The sequence below is a fragment of the Syngnathus leptorhynchus genome, chromosome 2, assembly GCF_054491065.1.
Source record: "Syngnathus leptorhynchus isolate UIUO chromosome 2, UIUO_Slep, whole genome shotgun sequence".
In the NCBI taxonomy this organism is placed as follows: Eukaryota; Metazoa; Chordata; class Actinopteri; order Syngnathiformes; family Syngnathidae; genus Syngnathus; species Syngnathus leptorhynchus.
In genome coordinates this window covers 14,080,600-14,100,559 of record NC_141196.1, presented here as the reverse complement: position 1 = coordinate 14,100,559, position 19,960 = coordinate 14,080,600, and the positions used below count along the sequence as shown (strand labels likewise).

Sequence of the window (19,960 nt, the reverse complement as noted above, 5' to 3'; positions counted from 1 at the left end):
TTTAATTTTCATTTCATTTCTCATTTTTGCAAATACCCGCCACAATCTTGGTGCAACCTTTGGGAGCTTTTAAATAGTTTGGCACAGGGCAAGGAATTGAGCGTAACGAGGGCGTCTGGGGGTGATTGTGTGAACTCAAGAGACGCTAACACGATAACACGAAGCCAGAACTTTGTCAGCTGGATTTTTTCTGACTTCTGAGGGAAGACAGGAAAACAGAAAGAAAGAGTTGAATCATAGAGGTAGCATATTATCCCAAGGAAGTGAACTTACTTTTGTACGGCATCAGCAAAATTTTGAACTTTCACTGTGCAGAGGCAATGTATCGCCCTGCCATCACTGCAGGGGTGGCACTTATGTTGGCAAAGGTGTTTTTTCACATCCTGCTGTTGTGTCAAAGTGCCATACAAACAAGGTGACGCGATAGTGACCTCAGCTGCAGAAAACTCTTTTTGGCATAAGAACAAAATGTTTTCGCTGCAAATAAGTAAATATTTCACAATTATTTAAAGTGTTCATGAGCTGTACAAAGTCACTTCTCGACTTCTCCCAGCAGAGAAATGAAAGTAAAACTTTTTTGATTATTTTGCTTTTGATGTGGCTATTAGAAGATTTTAGCATTGCTCTCACGTGAAAATATTTTTACACAAACTTGCATCATTTATGCGGAACGTAATTTACGATTTTTTTACACAAATGAATGCTCATATTTTTTAATCCAATACACTAATTTGATTTTACTTTGACAGAAACTCCAATGTGTAATTGCAATTAACTTTTTTTTTCTCTTTTACAAAGCCTGTGGGAAAAATATACTATTGGCTCAAGTAAACTGCCTGCCAGCAATACAATGTTACTGCATTTGCTGCGTACAACCACATACCCCAGTTAAAGGTCAGAATGGATGGTAAAGCATGACCCCCTAGCAGCTTTGACAGTCTGATAAACATCATGACAAGTGTAGTTGGGCTTCCTATTTCCTCCCAAACTCGCCATCCTCTTATCTGCTTTTTCCAAGCAAACAGATAACGCTTGCAAAAACCTCTTTTGAAAAATATCCTTACAATAACATCACAAAAAGTAAACACTGAAAGTAACACTTGATACTGTGTATGAACTGGTATTTTCCAATATTACTGACAAATCCACATTGATACATTACAACCAAAAGGCCACCAATTACATTGAATTTCTGGGGATGGAAATACTCTTTTCTGAAAAAGAAGCACCCGCAAACATGTACACAGAACCACTGCACTGCAGGCGGCTGGCTATAATGGCAATTAATGTACTGGGGCCTCTCGAGCAATGAAAGCCTCGTTCACATGAGTGGCTCCATTAACCTGTGAATCATCCGCATCTCAAATGCATGTAAACATTACAAGCTACACGATGCTTCAGCAAGTGCACCGCCATGTTACTCACACAGGTAATTTCTGTTAAGGCTTAATTTCACATATCGCTGTTTGGGTTATACAAGGAGTAAGAAAAAGATGGCCAAATATAAACAGAGAGTGGCTCCATAATTCAAAATTTCCTTTGAAATAGCATGGAGAAAGACACATCCTCGATTACTCCCACACTTCTCTGAGGAGTGCCACATTTAACAGTGTGCATGTGTGTGTGTCAGTGACAGTGGTGGGAGGAAGGAAGTCACGCGCCATCTCGACATCCATCCTGTCCCCTGGGTTGCCCGTTACATAACAGACGCTAACACAGAACACTGACCACCCTCGGGGAGGACCGCTGTACGTAACTGTCGTCACTTAGCACTACCTGCTGCTTCCCGCTAAACCTGCATACAGTACTTTGAAAAGCATTATGGCGTCTTGACATCATTACCGGCTTAAAAACCTTATCTAATCCTATCACTCAAGCGGGCAAACGAGCGATACGAATGTGACAGCGAATCGAAAAAAAAAAAAATCAAAAATAAAAGACGCCGATGAAAGAAAGGTCCCGTTTTTGCCTTTAATTACTCATGGATGTCCACTGAACACAGCCTTAAAAATGCTGGGTCAAAAACAACCCAATTTGGGTTAAAAAATGGACCATAAATCGGAGCCCACTCCCAGGGTGGTTTTCCCTAAAACAACACTTTTTTTTTTCCATCCATCCATCCATCCATCCATCCATCCATCCATCCATCCATCCATCCATCCATCCATCCATCCATCCATCTTCTGTACCGCTTTGTATTCAAAGGCTGTAGAAGTGTGAAAGTCCCACTCTTGTAAATATTTATGCATTGTGTCTGTATTTCCAATGTAAATTAAAAAAAAAAGTGTGTGCTACTTTCTTTGGTCTTTCAATCCAGACCATAAATAGACCGTGCTGCACTTAGTAGCATAACTTCTGCAACAGGCAGTGGATTTCTGAGAAGCACATGAGAGGCAGAAAGGTGCTAATCTTGTCAAAACACTATGATCGCTATGATTATAGAGGCACTCTCTCCATCACAGCTGTGATAATACGATACCCTTTTATCCCTTCAAGGGTTCCCGACTTATCGCCCACCCCCTCGTTGACAGACGCAAAGCCGCACAATAACAATCCGTGCACGGGGGTCGCGCAGTGAAACGCAGGACCGTTCCTTCCACCCTACTATTACGGCGCAACCAAGCTCAGTGTAAAGATGGCAACAATAGTTGTAGTACGTTGAATGGAAGGCCTGCTGGGGAGCCTCCTAGCAGGTGAGCAGCCAGAAGGGAACACACACGGGCAAATCCGCGCTGCTGGACGCAGGAGTGCCATCATTCAGTTGTTAAACAGGCGAGAAACAAAAAGCGCGCGTTCACACATACAAACAAGAGACAAACACATATTGCTATGTGTGATAATAAGCCAGTCGTGCACTCCGGGGATCACGCCGGCGGCCACAAAGAGGGAAGGAGGGAGGGAGGCAGGAGGAAGGGAGGACGCAGCTGGCAGCAGAAAATACTTCCCCTAACCATGTAGTAATTTCTTGTCGAGGGTACAAAGTATACCATGTGATTGTGCCCAAGGAGGAGGAGATGATTTTAGCACCTGAGCATGTAGATTTGGATGATTAATGGATTTATAGTCATTGATTATGCCCTCTCTCCCACACAAAAAAAACCCATACATATATCCCCAAGGTACAAATTAAAATTCATGGTAAGAGTGGTCATTCTGTTTTGGGAAACTATATCAAACTCGGGAAAATCGGCTCTTACGATTATTGTTATTGGATATTCTTCTGTTATTATGTTTTGCTGATAGCAAACACCCAAAACCATAAGCTCTGTTGAAATGATTTGCACTTACTATAATCAATGAAACATCTTAGTAGTCTGAGTAGTGCATTTCATTTTATGTACTTATCTCACACAGTGGCCCGTGTTGCAATATTTGCAACGATGAACATTATGTTGTGAAAAAAAAATTGGCTTTTCACAGATAAAAAAAAAAAAAAACGCACGAAAAGGACATAGAGCATTCAAAACAGCAGGCTAACAATCTACAGGAGAGACAGCTCCTGATTTCGATCACACATCTTCAATGGCCAACTAGCTTTGGGCCAAAGAGGAAGATCGGAAAAGACAGAATTTTTTCATTTTTTTTTTTTTTTCCAGACAAGCAGTATCACAACCAAACATGCAGACTAAAATAATCTTTTCATCTTAACTCTTTGCTCCTATTTGGACAATGTGGGGACATACTTCTTGCTCAATCAATCTCTCGATTCGTAGTTGGACAAAGCTTGTCAGTGCTTCCTGAATTCCTAATACGTACTTCCAACACTCATTGATCATTTCTATATGTGCCACTTTGTAGGAACATTTTTTGAAAGGCCCTTTTTGGCTTTGCTACAGTGCCCAAAATAATTTAGAGCCTTGACCTCAACCTCAACACATTTGGAAACAAATGCTCTGACTTTGTGTGAGTAGAAACAATGCCCATGGGCACATTTCAATTATATTCTTGAAGGGTTGAGTACAATTAGTCTTAGTTGCTTTTTCTTATACGGCAACTTAAATTAGTATGTCTTGAAGTAGACAAATTATGCATTTTCCATCATTTAAAACACTCCCCGGATGTCTTAATGACGTCTGTGACCAATGGTGAGCTCCGCTTGGTTAGACTGACAACAGTGGCTGGATCTTGCAAACTGCGTTTGGTTGGCTCCTCTTCTGGCAGCCACCTGTTTGCTTCTACTAACAAAAGCAGAGCCCAGAATGTGGAAAAACAAGTGCACACACATTTTTGTGGTTCATGGACTCGCAGGCAAAAACAAAAACCACTAGCTGTCCCGCCAAAAACCTTAGTGTGCCACCAGGTATGTACTGTTGATCTAAAGCTCATCTGTGAAGCCCAGAAAATGCAAAAAAACTCCCCCCCCCCCCCCCCTTAAAAACTAGACTGGACTTTATACTAACATTAGCATCAGAAGCTCAAAATGGCTGTTTAATTTTACACTTGATGTGTTGGCATCCACCCCAGACACACAGCTATTTGTAATACAAACATTAAAAAATACAAAGTAAATATAGTCCAAAAGTCTTAATCCACTTTGAAGTCCCTTAAAAAACAGGCACGTCCAATTCCACACCTTGAGGGCCAGTATCCTGCTTTTTTTTTTTTAGATATTTCCCTTCATTATTAAGATCTTCAGAAGCCTGACAATGAGCCTGAGTATTTGAATCAGGTGTGTTGGAGGTATAAAATATTTAAAAATCTTTCAAAAGTGCCATGCACTTATTTAAAAGCACCTTATCTATCCATCGTCTAAGAACCCCACAAAGAAACAGCAAAAAAAATGATGCTAGGCACAGGAGGTAGAATGCTATTAGGTAAAAAAAAAAAAGGTCAAGGTTGGATTCCCTGTGTCAAAATGACCTTGACCAAGAAGCTATACTGTTAATTGCTCCTGAACAAACGTGTGAGGCTGCTTTCATCATCCATCTGGTAATGTGTGTGTATGTGTGTGTGTGTGTGTGTGTGTGTGTGTGTGTGTGTGTGTGTGTGTGTGTGTGTGTGTGTGTGTTGCAAAGCGCTGTGTCATGCCTCTCAAATCATACAACCAAGCCTATCGAGAACCTGACACGGGGAGAGGAGATAGAAAGAGAATTTGCTTTTTCGAGGGGGCACCCATCATCTTCTGTGGAAGTCAGACACTTGACCTCACCGCCAACATCCTCTCAGCAGCATGTCAAGGCTGTACTACGTCACACAAGTACAGGCTGATACCGCGTGGTACATTCAGCCTGCAAATATCACACAAGTCAGGAGAAAACGAACACTAGGAGGGCACACCAGGCAGCAAAACTGTCAATGAAATCAAGAGCATTGATAATTATTATTAATATTGCGTGTGTTTTTCACTCATTTAAAAAAAAAAAAACTGAAGCCTCTCGTGAAGGTTCTAAGGTTCAGGTGAAGCATAGCATCAGAAGTGGCACCAGATGCGTCGTCACTTAATTTACCAAAACTAATATAGAGTCCTTAGAGTGATATTATTAACTGCAGTTATCTTACCCTTTTATTTGAGTCATGATTAATAAATCAAAAGTATTCATATGGAAAATAACTCATCTTAAAATCTTTTTTTTTCTCCATCTAGAACTATATTACTCCACTCTACGTCACAACATAATCTGATCTAATCTTAAAATCAAAAATCTTTTTTTTTCTCCAGCTTGAACTATACCACTCCACTCTACGTCACAACATAATTTGATGAAATTTGATAGAAACATTACAGTCAATTAGACGCATATTTTTAGATAGTCATTTAGTGTGACCAAACAGGAACATATTTAGATAAGGGGGGGGGGGGGGCATCGACATGGTGACCCAAGGCCAGCCTCCAAGGACCACATGACAAGCCTGTGGACCTATTCTAAGTATAGCTCACCAATAATTATTTGCTTCCTTGCAGAAGTGATCAAAAAAGTTGGTGACCCCCATTTAAGTGCAAAGAATCATAGGACGATGTACAAAAGCCACGTTGATAAAAGCCTGGCTGGCGGCAATTCTCATATTTTTTGGTGATTGTGATACATCATGGGGATTAAAAGAAAAGCTCTGGATGACCCCGACTAGAATTCAGCTACGGAATGCTTACAAATGCGTGTTGAAACCTGGCTGCAGTAGCAACAGACATACATATGCTAGAGTACAGGAAACAATCAGAGTGACGCATGATAGGTTTTGTCTGGGGCCACATTTGGGAAGTCGGGTTGTGCCCTGTGGACAAAATGAGAGCTCAAAAGAAAGTCAAACAAATTGAAGAATGGTGCAAAGCTTGCCTGGCCAAATATGGCAAAGCTTCATTTTTATTCTTTTTTTTCGCAGTGCAGCAATTAATTGACAAATGCCAACTGAATGATAACGCCTGCTCCTTCCTCCTAGGGACATTGATTCACACCTCCTCAGTTCATGGTGCAAGGAACTGATCAATCTCGTTTCCCTCTTCATCTCGCCTTGCTAAATATAACCCCCTTCTCTTTTATCTTTAGCCAGGAAATGAGTCTGGCATTCAATAACAGGCTGTGAATTAAACAGACTTTGGTGAAGGACATCTCCAGAAATGATTGATTGATTATTAATTCATTTGCTAACAACCCTGATTGATCCACTGGGAGGAATGAAAGACAATACGGGCGAATAAAAGCAGAGAGGCTTGACTTTTAAGATGAAGTGAGAAGATGAATGTAAATGGCCTGAGTAGCTAAAATGATTTCTATGTGAGCGGATGGAACCGTTAAACTTGCAACCGAGAAAAGACAAACGAGAGAGAGTCAAATGCCCGCTTGTCTGCAACATTTCAAGCCAGACATCTGCAGAACTCTTGCCCCACCACACCACACACACACACACACACACACACACACACACACACACACACACACACACACCCACGAACACGCAAGGGTCTGCTTTATCCCACACTATCGATCCACACCCCACCCTTCATGGATGCAAAGGCAACAGAAACAGTGGGATGTTGCGCACAAGTCGCAAGTGTGTGCATGCATGATCAAAGAAGATGTGTGTGTGTGTGGTTACACCCTCGCTGTGTGAGCATTCTGCATCTTCGTGTCGCCGTGCAAGGTGTGTTCAGGTGTCAGCAGCATCTGGGAGCAGATCAGTGTTACTCCACTGCAGTGTGTCCTCGCTGGGTGTTCCTATGGAAACTCTCTTCTTCTTCTGTGTATTATTAGACATTGGAGTGTCATATGCTCCGAGTAGGAAGAAGACACAGCCTTGGCAAAATCCTCATTAGAAATCTCATCTCGACTCCAGCACACACAGGGTGAGAGTTCTGATTGTTAGAGAGTAGTCTCAATGTTGCCCATTGTCGTTGGTATTCCTATTTTTATTATTTGCTTGAAGTGGTGTTTTCCTGGCAAAAGGTGTTTCTGAAATCATGAACAATTAAGACCTGACTGACATTTAAAAAAATATATCCATTTTAAATATATTCTTATATTCTTGCGACCGGAGAGCAAAAATGCGCCTCCCCTACACAATTAGGTACTTGCCATGTTCTGAATTTTTATTTTTTTTATTTTAATACTTGGTAAAGTTGTAAATTTTAGATTAAACTGGAAGTTTTGACATCTTGGGTTGACTTCCGCTTTAAGGTCGGGGTCATTTTATAATTGTGTCATATTTGGGTTTGTTCCAGGGAAACACAATTTGAAGGAAATATTGTACCCTATGTCTGAATAAAGTGATTCTAACCAATATTTATCATATCTCTTCACGCTTCATTATTTTTCTCTTTTGCCCGTTTAATGAAACTGCCCTGTTGTTTCGACTCATATAAAACTAAATACAGCAGCAGGTTAATTGTTGAGGAAGCCAAAGCAGTAAAATATAGAAAATAGAACCACGGAAGTTGTTAAAACTTGAGGAATAAGACGGTGCTAACATCTCCATGTCACACCTTTATCTCTGGATAATTTGTGTCGGAACAGCTGGATGCGTTTGTGCAGTGCATGTGAGATTTTTTTTTTCTATTCCTTCTGCAACTTGTTGGCTTTGTGCATAAGAATGCTTTGGTAATTTTGTCATGGTGCTAAAAGGGCTGTCATTTCTTATGCATAGTTTGAGGTAGGGGCGCAGGTGGTGATTAGAATCCTATTCTCACAACAAAACACTATGCATTTCAGGTTTGTGAGCAAGACTTAGAATCAGATCTGTTAAAAACAAGCCCATGGAAAAAGAGGAAAGGTTGTAACAAAATGAGATTTGAATCGGAAGATGAGTTTGGCTTTAAAAGATGAGTGCATCAAATCGAATCGTTTGATCTTAAAGTGTGCCATCTTGAAATTGTATTAGACCTCATTCATGTATGATTTTATCGCAGAGATTCACACGCCCAGTATACAGTACACGCACAGTGTGAGTGACAGACTGACCTCTGGAGGGAGAGTCTCCAACTGAGCTGTCGATGGGTGCCTTCTTTACGGCTGAAGAGCGATAGACGATGTGCGTTCTTCCTCCTCCTGACTCCTCCTCCTCAATCACTCCATCGCCCCTTTCCGCAGGCTCGATGAAGTACTCGTCTTGCTCCGTCTTGATCATACCAGCCTAAAAAAAAAAACAGATAAGATAGATTGATACATGATACCAGCATACAGAGCATAACTTTAAACGTATGGATACAAATAATGTAAATGTGACTTGAATTTTCCCCATTAAAATGCAAATACAGCTAATTCCCGATTTGACGCAGACTTTGGGGTCCAAAATTTGGGAATCCCGTTAACTCCAAAAGCACGTTGTATAGAAGGTCTAGGTTTTTTTTAGAAAGTGATGTTTTTAGGCAGCCGAATGGGTCCCTTGTTACATTAATTTAGGTCCGGCATGTTAGAAGTGACGTCATTTACTACCAGGTTAGGGTTAGTTTGGTGTTACCATCCCCTTCAAACTGCTTGTTGTGAGTTTTTTAATTTTATATTCGTGACTTTGACCGTTTCCAGCATCTTTCATTGAAGCAGTGGCACATCTGAACCGGGCTAATTTTTCTGCTATGTTGAAATGCCGAATCCAACGCAAAAGATGGACATTCACGCAGTGCATGTTTCTCCTTATGTGGATGCTGTATGATCAGGACTGCAATATCTTGTGTTGTGTAGCAGCTGCTTTTGGTGTCAGTGTGACCGACGCGACAAAAAGGTGAAATTAAGGCCTGTTGCAACACTGATTTGCTACACGGACACACAATGGGCTGTCTGGATTACTATTATGGAGCTTAGATAAGATCATTTTCAAATGACAGTGCTGCCTTCAGATACGAGTTTCATCCGTTTGCAAAACAGGTTAGTAGTGAAATCAATGGACATATTGTTAAGCCGTTCTACTAAAAGGCTAAGCCACTTACTGTAAATGGTTGTTTTAAATATACAAGATAATTATTGTTTTAATTACTGGAAAGTAAAGGTGATTCTTTTTTTTGAAGAATTGTTAAGTATGCTTAAGTGCTGCTTACTGTGAAGTGAGTTGAGTTGAGTTTACTGCCACCGTATAGCACTCAAAATCTTTAATTCAAAGGAAAATGAAGTCCAAAATATTAACAAGACCAGAGCTTGGACAAAAACCTGACATTCTCCCTGACCTCTCTGGCTGTGCATTTTTTTTTAAATTCATTATTTGTCTGTTTTCTTTGGCTCATATTCCCGATGATAAACAAATCAAACGATAAACCAGGTAGAAAATGGATCTAATGACCATGAAAACCAATTATTGTTTGTCAGCTTTACTACAGTGCTGAAAACATTTACTATACAGTAACTGAACTTATATGACAATTAACTGTGCGAAGAATTCTGCCTGCACAATTCTTTATTTCGTTAATAAATGGTTCACCACCTCATTTAAAAAGCTGACCATGCCTGCTGTTGTGAAGACCACAAAGAATATAATCGTCCCCAGTGACCGTTTCAATCATTGACACGTTTAAGACAGAAATAGTCTTTTACTTTGAGGAGGAAGCAGCAGCGCTGATCCCGAGTGGGACCCAGCAGAGGCCAGAGTGACACCTGATGTGTGAAATGGCCATATCAGGAGATGAGACTGTCTCTCTCCTATCCTGGACCAACACTTCCTGTCTTGTAATTCTGCACATCTGTCTTACCAACACACACACGCACATGCACACACACTGACTGGCTGATAGTTACAGGGAGACTGAGGGAGGATAAATACAATTTAAGAATCACAGTAGCAGAATGCTGAAAATTTGTTGGAGAATACACACTGTGAAATTGTACACGTAGTCTTAATGCGTATGCCTGGCTAAGACAATTGGTAATCACCAAGGCAACGTATTGCGAGAGATGAGAGTCATGAGGGAAAAGGTACAATGACAACGCTTTGGAGTGGAAATTTGTTAAGAAAGAGCCACAAATAAACAGAATGTACTGGATGTAGTCACGCCCCAAAAACATTTCAGTTGAACAATATTTACAATTTATAACTCCCTGTGTGAAATCCCACTAAATTCTTGCAAAGCCTCACTTATTTTCCAGTTTTTTTTCCCCCATTCTGTCTTTCTCTTTATAAGCCCGAGGCTCTGGTGGCAAAACCACATCAACTAGCCATTGACCTGTCATCTCACTTGCTCTCTTCCTTGCTCTCGTTTCATCCCCGCATCTCCCCAAAGCCGTGGTGCGGCATTCCGATCGGAGCTGACGGATCTTAGATGGTGCATGCGTTGCCACTCCAGAATACCAAGCAGCGCAGAGAGAAGCGCTGTGTCAAAGAAAAAAGATGACATGTGGGACAGAGACGTCGTTGGATCGATCTGAACCGGCACAGTGGTGCGTGGGTGTATGTGTGTGTGTGTGTGTGTGTGTGTGTGTGTGTGTGTGTGTGTGGGAGGGGGGGGGGGGGGGGGGGGTCACAGGGAGGGGATCATGTGAGTGGACATGTCCTTTGAAAAGCTGAAGTCAACACAGCTTCAAAGCGTGGGCACTCAAATCCACAATGAACATCTTCTCCTGGTGCTACTCCAGGGGATTACACGGCAGCTTGTCCGAATGTTATATCCAGGAGAGCTCAGCATGTACTGTATGTACCAACACCAGCTGGTTTCTAGAAAGAGCCACTTGAGTGTTGTGGCAACAAAATGCTGGAACATTAAGTAGAAGTGGATGTCAGAAGGTAGCTCAATAATACCTCAATTGTTAAACGAGCACATTATTTATGAGTGCGACTGCGAAGCTGCACCTTATAAAAGACTAATACTAAATCTGCATTATTGTTTCAATAATCGCAAAAGCTTAGTCAGAATTGTACCTTTGTGAGATTTGCATTTTATTTCTTCTGCCTTTAGAGGACTTTAATACCAGAAGAATTGCTCATTTGCTTTAGTGAGAAAGAAATCTTCAGTCTGTACGTAGTTGCGTTATCTTGAAGTGACTCACCTATGACGAGATATAGTTCAACGTTTTTTTTCAGTATGGCTAAAACAGTAGAGGTAGTCAGCCTTCCACAATAAATAAACACTTGAATGCCTTCGTCTGATTAGTTCATTTAACTTGCTCGCTTTGCCTATATCTTGAAAACGCATCTTCCCTTCAGAGAGAAAAGAAACGAGACTGGGCGTAACATGAATAGAAAATAATAAGGCTCCATTTTGGATGGGGACACTTAAATTGTTTTTTTTAATGCCATCAATACAATAAACTCAAAATCAGCTCCATTGTTTTTATTTTAACTGATGAGGGGTTGCTTGAATAACTTTCATTTTAAATGAATGATTTACCATGGTATTCAATGAACTTGATAAGACCTAACAACTTTGAAATTATGGGCATGATTTGTGGTTGAATTCTAGCAGTATTACTGCTGCATGTGGGATACAATCGGAAACAGAAATGAAACTTCTAAGTTCTTTTAGAACAGAAGACATTGCAGATGGTAAATATAGTCAAGAACCACAAATATAGTAGAAAATCCGCTTCACAAAAAAGAACCAGCAAGCCAAAGTGAAGGAAATCTGTGCCAAAGCCATTATTATGGTAACTTATCTTTTGAAGACCGACACACTGTTAATAAATTGCAGGAATTAGCGTCAATATCGCCCACATCAAGTCATACTGGAAGGTTGTGAAATCTATCCCAGTTCACAGTTCAATCACTTTATAAATACACAGAACAAGCTACATTATTATCTTTAGGATTAAAGGGGGGAAACCGTTTCTTGAAAGTGTAACCTGCGCCACATGCACACATCTGGCTCACAACTAATCAAAACAGACCCTCAAAGCTCACAACTCAAAATGTGTAGATTGTTGTGATAATTACCCTCATGGCCAATGAGATGGTGACATAAACCACAAACCTTTGCTTGGAGACCTGCTGTCTCCATGTCTGGACTCTACTTTAGCGAGCATCCAGCAACCAGGGGCGGAACCCGCATTCTTAATATGCTGTACAGTACGGTGACTTGAAATTATGAAAGAAGCAACATAAGCCATGTGGAAGTTGCCCGCGGGTTGCACAGTAAGCGGATGTTGTGGCGGTGATAAAAATTACACCCTGTTGAGGTCCTTCAGTCAGCCCAGTGTGGGTGTGTGTCTCCTACATGCGGTAGTTCTTCGTTTCATTCAGCCTTTCAGTCAAAGAAGAATCAATCCCTTATAGAAATAAGGCTGCTATGAAAATTTAGTGGCAATTCAATGAGGCGGCTTAAGGATAGACGTCACTAAAAATATCAGCTTGTTTCACACAATAACCTTTACATGGTGGATAGAATGGTAAAAGATGGTGCGTGAGTGTGTATTGGATTTGGCCCAGACGAATTGGTTAAGATGAAATTCCAAATTTCAAGGCTTGACATGGAAGACCTGAAGAAGGGGGCCTGAGTAGGGGCTACTTAAGTTAGTTCTTCAAAATTAACTATTGTTAAATTGGTAAAGGGGAATTTCTTGGTGGGCGGCTCGGTGGGGCACTGGGTAGCACGTCTGCTTCACAGTTAGGGGGGGTGTGGGTTCGATTCCACCTCCGGCCCTTTTAGCCATTTTTAGGGCGTCGTCGTCTCCATTCTTTAGGCCAGCAAGTTCTTTTGAACAGAATTCGGATTTTGGAACAAGGATAACTGATCACTCGACATTTCCACCAAACAGCATTTTAAACCTCTAGCCTCTTCCCCTTTTATACTATATTTTTGAGTTTTCAATCGACAGAACTTCAAGACTGAATAATTTTTGCTCTATTGAATGGTGAGTGGAAATTATTGTTAGTTGCTCGAACAATTGAAACTTGTAATTCTCTTTCTTGCTTATTCATTAAATTTCTACTTTAGAATAATTTAATTTCAATTAATAATTATTTTGATCTTTTATGCTTTACATCTCTTTTGTTTCTCTATCATAGTCATGCTTTAAAGCGTTCAGTTCTTTTTTAAATGAAGACAGTTTTAATCCTCGACACCAGGGAGTGTCAGAATCTGGTTCGAAACCGTTAACTTGAGCTCAGCTAGTGTGGGTGCACGCTAGTGAAAATAAACGAGTTCCTGCCATCTTAACAAAGACAGCTAAACTATTCCGAGTGGATAAAGCAACAATCTTAATAGGAAAGGAGAGCCGCTGAAACGGCCGCAATCGAGGAGATCCTGGGTCAAGAAAAAGTAGTTACTCAACCCTCGGGTTTCTTTGATTTCAGTGGAACTGGCGTCCGGAAATGACGGAATTAATCTAACAATAGTTACCTGAACAGCGGTTAGAGCGAAACGAATCCTCTTTCCGTACCGGCTTAAATCAATTCTCATCTCCCCTACATACTGCCGAGGGGCTAAAGTACAGAATTGTACCCTTTAAACAGAGAGCCGGTCACTTACATCAGATAAGTGCACGATTGACAACACTTTGTGTTGACGTAAAACAGAGATCTTTTGAAAAGGTGTCAATTGAGCCAGTCTATCTCAAATAGCGGGGCGGGCCCCTTCCGGGTATAGTATAAAAGTATATTAAAATGTACAAAGAGAGCCTTTTTTCACAATTTTTTTACTCACAGTCCGCCACACATACTGAAGCTCGCTGATAATGTAAGGTTATGTATGTCTGTGTGAATATGGGCTGGGGGTTGAAGCCAGATGCCGCTATGATTTAAGCCATAGAGGACTTAGTGGCACAACCCTGTCATCTTGCTCCACTCATTACATAGAGTGGTCGCCAAAATGCTCACACACAGAGTCAGGGAACGCTCACACGCTCACATGCAACCCATTCCCACTCACTCCTCCGTCTCCACTACCTCATTTGCAAATTGTTCATCTAATGACCTAAATTTTTGATCACAGTATGAGAGTGGAATATAGAGATAGAGAGGTAGCCGGAGGGAGGGTCATTTAAGGTCTGGACAGCATGGTCCCTCGGCCATTCACACTAACTATATGTGAAGCCCGAGAAGAGAGATAACGTGTCAATGATCGGAGGTAAGTGAGACTTGTGGTGAACACGGGGCAAGCGATTCACTTGAAGGCCTTGCTTATCTTCTAGAACATCTTGAATAGCCTTCCTCTGTTTGAAGAGCCCCCCACTTCAACATATGAAGGGTATTCTTCTAAATGTTGCATAGAGTTATATAAAGTCCGAGAAATAGCAGTCATAAGCCAGACCTGTTGAGCCCAAACCACACGATCTGTGGAAATTTTGGTTCAGGGAGCTTGTGTGTTGACACAGGCGGCTAACAACTGACAGCCTGGCAAATCAAGCGGTATAGTGGTTGACACACAAAACACACACACGCTCACACTTTCTGGCTTCCTTTCCAAGCCTCATTGTCACTCATCAGGACAGATGCTTTCGCCCTGTTTCTGTCTGAGCCACTTTGATTTCAGTAGTCAGCAGGGAAGCTTGAAAGAAAGCCGTGTGAATACGAGCACCGAGCGAAGGAAGTGGTTGCTTTGAAAGGGATCGATAAGCATCATCGCCTCTCAATCAGAGGAAAGAATAGAGGATGCCCGCGAGGCAGAACCCACTCATTTCAACCGATTGAGAGCTAAAGTAAAGTAGCAAATAAAGATAATTTACTCCGTCGTCAGATCCCTGTCAGCACTGATAAATCCTCTTCCATTGTAATTGCTCTTATCGCCTCACCCTCTCATGTATTCTCTCGGAACCATACAGGAAGGAGTGACAAGCAAGTAAAATGGTACAAGCAGTTAAGCGTAGTGCGTACATAACATTTGCACAAGTCACTGCACTGAAAATTTGGGCGCAAACATTTTTTGTTTTCTTTGCATTGTAGCGTCTCAGTTATGGTTGTTCCCAATAGCTCAATTGAAGCAGCTTGGCTTGTTGAAGACGTTTCACCTAACAGTTCTGAAGTGATCAAAACGTTTAGAATCAATGTTTGTGGTTTCTTAAAAAAAAACATCAACTTTGTGTAGCCTTAACTTTGGCAGTACTGTAGTTCTCGAAACCCAAAAACATAATCCTATGAGTGCTCAATTCCGTTGGGAACCAGTTAGGACAGATTTGAAAAATGAACACTATCCTGTTCCTGCACATGTATCCACCTTGTTTCTTGCGGGTTTGTACTCGGTGCAGGTGGAATTATAAGAAAAGGTCTGTACCTTGTGTAGAAGCTGGCAAGTTGTGAGGTGATAAATCATAAAGCTGATATACGCTTGCTTGATTGGAATTCACTCAGGCACCGAGGCAAACGGCATTCCAGTCAGGCACTGGCTTGTGGTTGCTTGATCATATTGGGTTAACTCTCGACAACAACAACAAAAACTCCAAACGGGACCTGGGACGGGACGGATGCATATGGTGCGCTTTAAGGACAGATGGACGGACAAATAAATGGATAGGTGGTTGGTTGGATGGATGGACAGATAGATACAAAGATAGATGCATGTAGTACCAGCCAAATATCTATGATGGGTGCACGCCCCACTCAGACATTGATTTGTGCGCGTACGTGTGGACATTATTTTATTGGGTGCACATTTGCTACGTGCGGTCTTAGGGCTTGATAAATGACCCTGATTAGTGGCGGCTGACCGCTCCATGATTGCAGCGGAACAGCTGCTCTGTGAGCAGTGTTGTCTAAAGCAGTCCGTGATTAATACAACAGCACACTAAATGAATTACAAAGCCGCCGCAGGCCTGAGATCTGCCACCATTGAACAATCACAAAACTGCAGCTGTATCTCCAAGATGTGAACACATTTTTGTTTGCCCTTCACTTCTTTGTCATTTCATCCACTTTCCTCCATTTTTTTTTTGAGTTTTGAAAGAGAAAAGTATGAACTAACATTTATGTGACCCGACACTAATTGGGTTGGAATGTACATAAAAGGTTAGTGTAGGATATCAAGTCACAGACACGATTTTATGACTCAACTCTAAAATATTACTGTATGCTTCGCACCTTGCATCCCCCATACGAGTCCCCGCCCTGATACTGTCACAATCACATGAAGACACACACGAGCGCAGACACCCAACCTCATCTCCATCAACAGTGTCTCTCAATATCGCCCCATCTATTATACCTGTAGCCTAGCAACAGAGCGGCGAGAAGACCCTCCCCTACCTGCTCACTATCCTGATATCTGGGTGGGAGAGCTAATGCTTTGTCTAAGGGCAGGAACAGGAACCAACTGAGAGTTGCCCCATGCTCGCCACTCTTTTGACCCAAAGGAATCGTTGCACATTAATCTAATGGGACCACGGCGAGAGCTCATACAACTTGTCTTTTGCAGAACCAGAGTGAGGGAAGCTACCTATGGAAACACCTCATTCAGACACAGGTGCATCTCACTGAATTAGAATGCTGTGGAAAACACAATTTATTTCATTAGTTCATTTCAAAAAGTCAAAGTCATTATAATGGATCATTACACACACAGAGTGCATTATTTGGAAATTGCATTTCTTATCATGTTGATCATCTATGATCCTGCTGAAATATTAGAAATCTTGGGTTGATTTTAGAGAAGCATTATCTGCATTATTGGGAATGTCCCTTAGCTTCTTCTGACAATTCTAATTGGGATTCAGTTCTGGTGAGCTTGCTGGCCAATCAAGCACAGTGATATCATGGGAATTCAATCAGAGTTGAGTAGTTTGCCACTCTTTCTCTAAGATATGTATCATTGATTCTCAAATATGGTACAGTAGTTACTTTCATCTTAAAATAGAACATTAGACATATTTTTGTCGTACATCTGTTTAGGAAGTGTGTTGTCATATGCCCCTCCCCTGTAGCGCTGACAAAAATGATTCATTATTTAGGTCACTCATCCCTGATTTAGAATCATCAATTAACCTAACCTGCATGGCTTTGCAATGTGAGAGGAAGCCGCAGTAGCTGGAGAAGTCCAGGAACAACAAGAAAACCTCAGAACTCGGAGTTGCATGCGCTAACTGCCCTGTGCTGCCCTGCATTTCATCATCCCACATTTTATTGATATATAAATGCAAACAAATTTGACTCAACCTTTTCACCTGGGTACTATAACTAATCAAAGGAACATTTTGGGCATTGGAGTCTTTTGCAATTGCAATTTGAGGGGAGCCACTGGGGGGCGACACTAAGACATTTTCAGGTCTGTAGGAAGTCACTGGGCAGCAAGGTCTGCCAGGTCTGTCTGGTGGGAAGAAGAGAAAGAGGAAGACGAGAGACGGGGGAAGAGGCAGAATGTGTGTGGGAGAGAAAAACACTAAACAGAAGGTGAGGCGAGACAAGTGAGTGGGGGGCCATGAGACTGAGATGTACTCGCAAGTATTATTTGTGTGTGTGTGTGTGTGTGTGTCTGTGCGTGTGCGTGTGTGTGTGTGTGTGTGTGTGTGTGTGTGTGTGTGTGTGTGTGTGTGTGTGTGTGTGTGTGTGTGTGTGTGTGTGTGCGTGCGTCCGTGGCTTCTTGCATAAGTGCAGGTGTCAGCAGGTGCATGGAAGAACTAACACGAAGTGCTGCATTTATACCTGCGTGTGTGTGTGTGTGTGTGTGTGTGTGTGTGTGTGTGTGTGTTTTGTGCCTTGGGACAATGCTGCTCCCTCATTACTCAACTGTTTCCTCCAGTCCAGCACTAATGAGGAGCCTCACCGTCACCGTGGTAATCAAGGTCAAGCCTAGGCCAAAATACACAAAATCTGGCCATCACTCTGACACACAACTTTCCACACGTTGCTGAACTACAGTGTGAAACTTCAAATCAATAATTGCATTGGGAACCAGAGAGGGCGACAGGGATGAGTGACAACGGGCAGGATTCCGCAAGATGTGGGTGTGCCGTGGTCACCTCCTCTCCCCACCTCGGGGAATCAGCATGCAGGTAGAGATGAGCAGGAGACAAAGGAGCATAAAGATGGGCGGATTACAAAGGAGGGAGTGTGTGATATACCGGCTGGGAGGAGGGAGCCAAAGAGAAGGGGAAGTAATTAAATTAAAAGAGCACAAGACTTAGCTCTTTAGTCTCATCCCTCGAGACAAGCCTGACACTGCTACAGCTAGCTAATGTCATAGCAACGGGGGGAAGGAAAGTCCAGTGGGTGCAGCACATAGAAGGTTTAGGCGCTGCGGTGATGGAGGAAGATGGAGGGTATCGGGGAAGTATAGGAATGAAACAGTGAGATCAACGCGGTGGAGTCAAGGACAGAAACGTCACGCTACGAGCAATAGGAACATAACCACGGTGGACAAAAGGAAGTGGAGGAAGAGGTCTGGAAAAAAATCCAGAGGACTAAAGGCCAGACCATTCTTTTTTGGGGTTTAACGTCTCTGGCCCTTTATGCTCTTCTTGTTTACTATTGTCTCAGTGGCTAATTACCCTCTTTGAATAATTCATAAGTGTATCAATAACTCAAATTTAATTAGTTCAGACACATCAGATGAGCTTGGACCTCACTTTGAAATAGACAAATCAATTGTTAAAACTAAGCCAAACATGCAACACGGGAAAAATCTCTGCAAATCTAATTTAACGAGGAGAGAGTTCTCAACATTACGAGCACCGTGTTAGCTAATAATTTCTGCAAAACTATAAAAGGAATAATATTTGAAGCACTGAGAAACAACATCAGCCCTGTCACAGCTGACTTTGGATGAAAGGCTGAAGGACACCCTGGAGTGGTTGGTTGATTGGTTGGTTCCAATTCCTATCGCTGTAATGGTTCTCAAACCTTTGTTTATATAATGTGTAGGCCCATTGAGTGCAGTGTAGTACATTAACATAAACGTCACTCTTCAAAGAATGTGCATCACACCTAGACTCCAGAAGCGTTCTCATCTCAAACATGAATATGTTGCGTGTCTTAGCAGAAGAAAAGGCCCGGACGTGAGCAAATCATTTCAAACTTCAATGGGCTTCTTCCATGTGAAAACATTAAAGGCCATGGTCCGTTAAAAGAAACGAGATCCATTGTGATCATTTCCAAGCAGGCTTGTGTATTCTTGTGTATGTTCTCAGGGTGTTGTCATTTCACCATGACTCACCATCGGGTTAAATGGACAACTGGGACTCGTGAATGGTTCAATCCTCTCACACACGCAGTGAACGACTCAAAGAAAATGCCACCTACCAAAGTTTGTGTAGGATCACTACTCTTGGTCTTATGGTACATTTCTTTACAAGTCTGTGTGTTAGCCCAAATGGAGCACAGGTCGATAAGATATGCCTCTGGATCGATTGGGCTCAGACTGCGCTTCAGGTGACGGCTCGGACCTCGCCGTTCTTCTGATTGATCCAATTTCAGTGCTACGTGTGTGTTGAAAGGGCAAGAACAAAACTATTGTTACAAGATATTTCAATTTGGGACTATTTAAATTCGCCTCAGATACATGGATTCTTTGTACCTTGATATATATATATGAATGTACTTTGAAATGTTTACTGTAAGGTCAAGGGACATGCCAATTTTCGTTCCTAATTTGATAAGTTTGAATTACATGACTTGCTTACCTTTTTTACTTGTGTTAATAGATACACAAAGGACAAAAGTGACAGCAACTTGAGTGCATAAAAATGTG

General features: G+C 41.8%; 1 protein-coding gene across 3 annotated transcripts in view; it reads right to left on the bottom strand.

Moving 5' to 3' along the window:
- LOC147060896 (A disintegrin and metalloproteinase with thrombospondin motifs 2-like) overlaps positions 1–19,960 on the bottom strand; it is an 83,787-nt gene that overhangs the window by 38,964 nt on the left and 24,863 nt on the right. For all 3 annotated transcript variants that reach the window (XM_085905896.1, XM_085905895.1, XM_085905897.1), the window contains one exon: positions 8,391–8,562. In XM_085905896.1, coding sequence (XP_085762022.1) covers positions 8,391–8,562 — 172 coding nt within the window. The remainder of the gene's footprint in view (positions 1–8,390; positions 8,563–19,960) is intronic.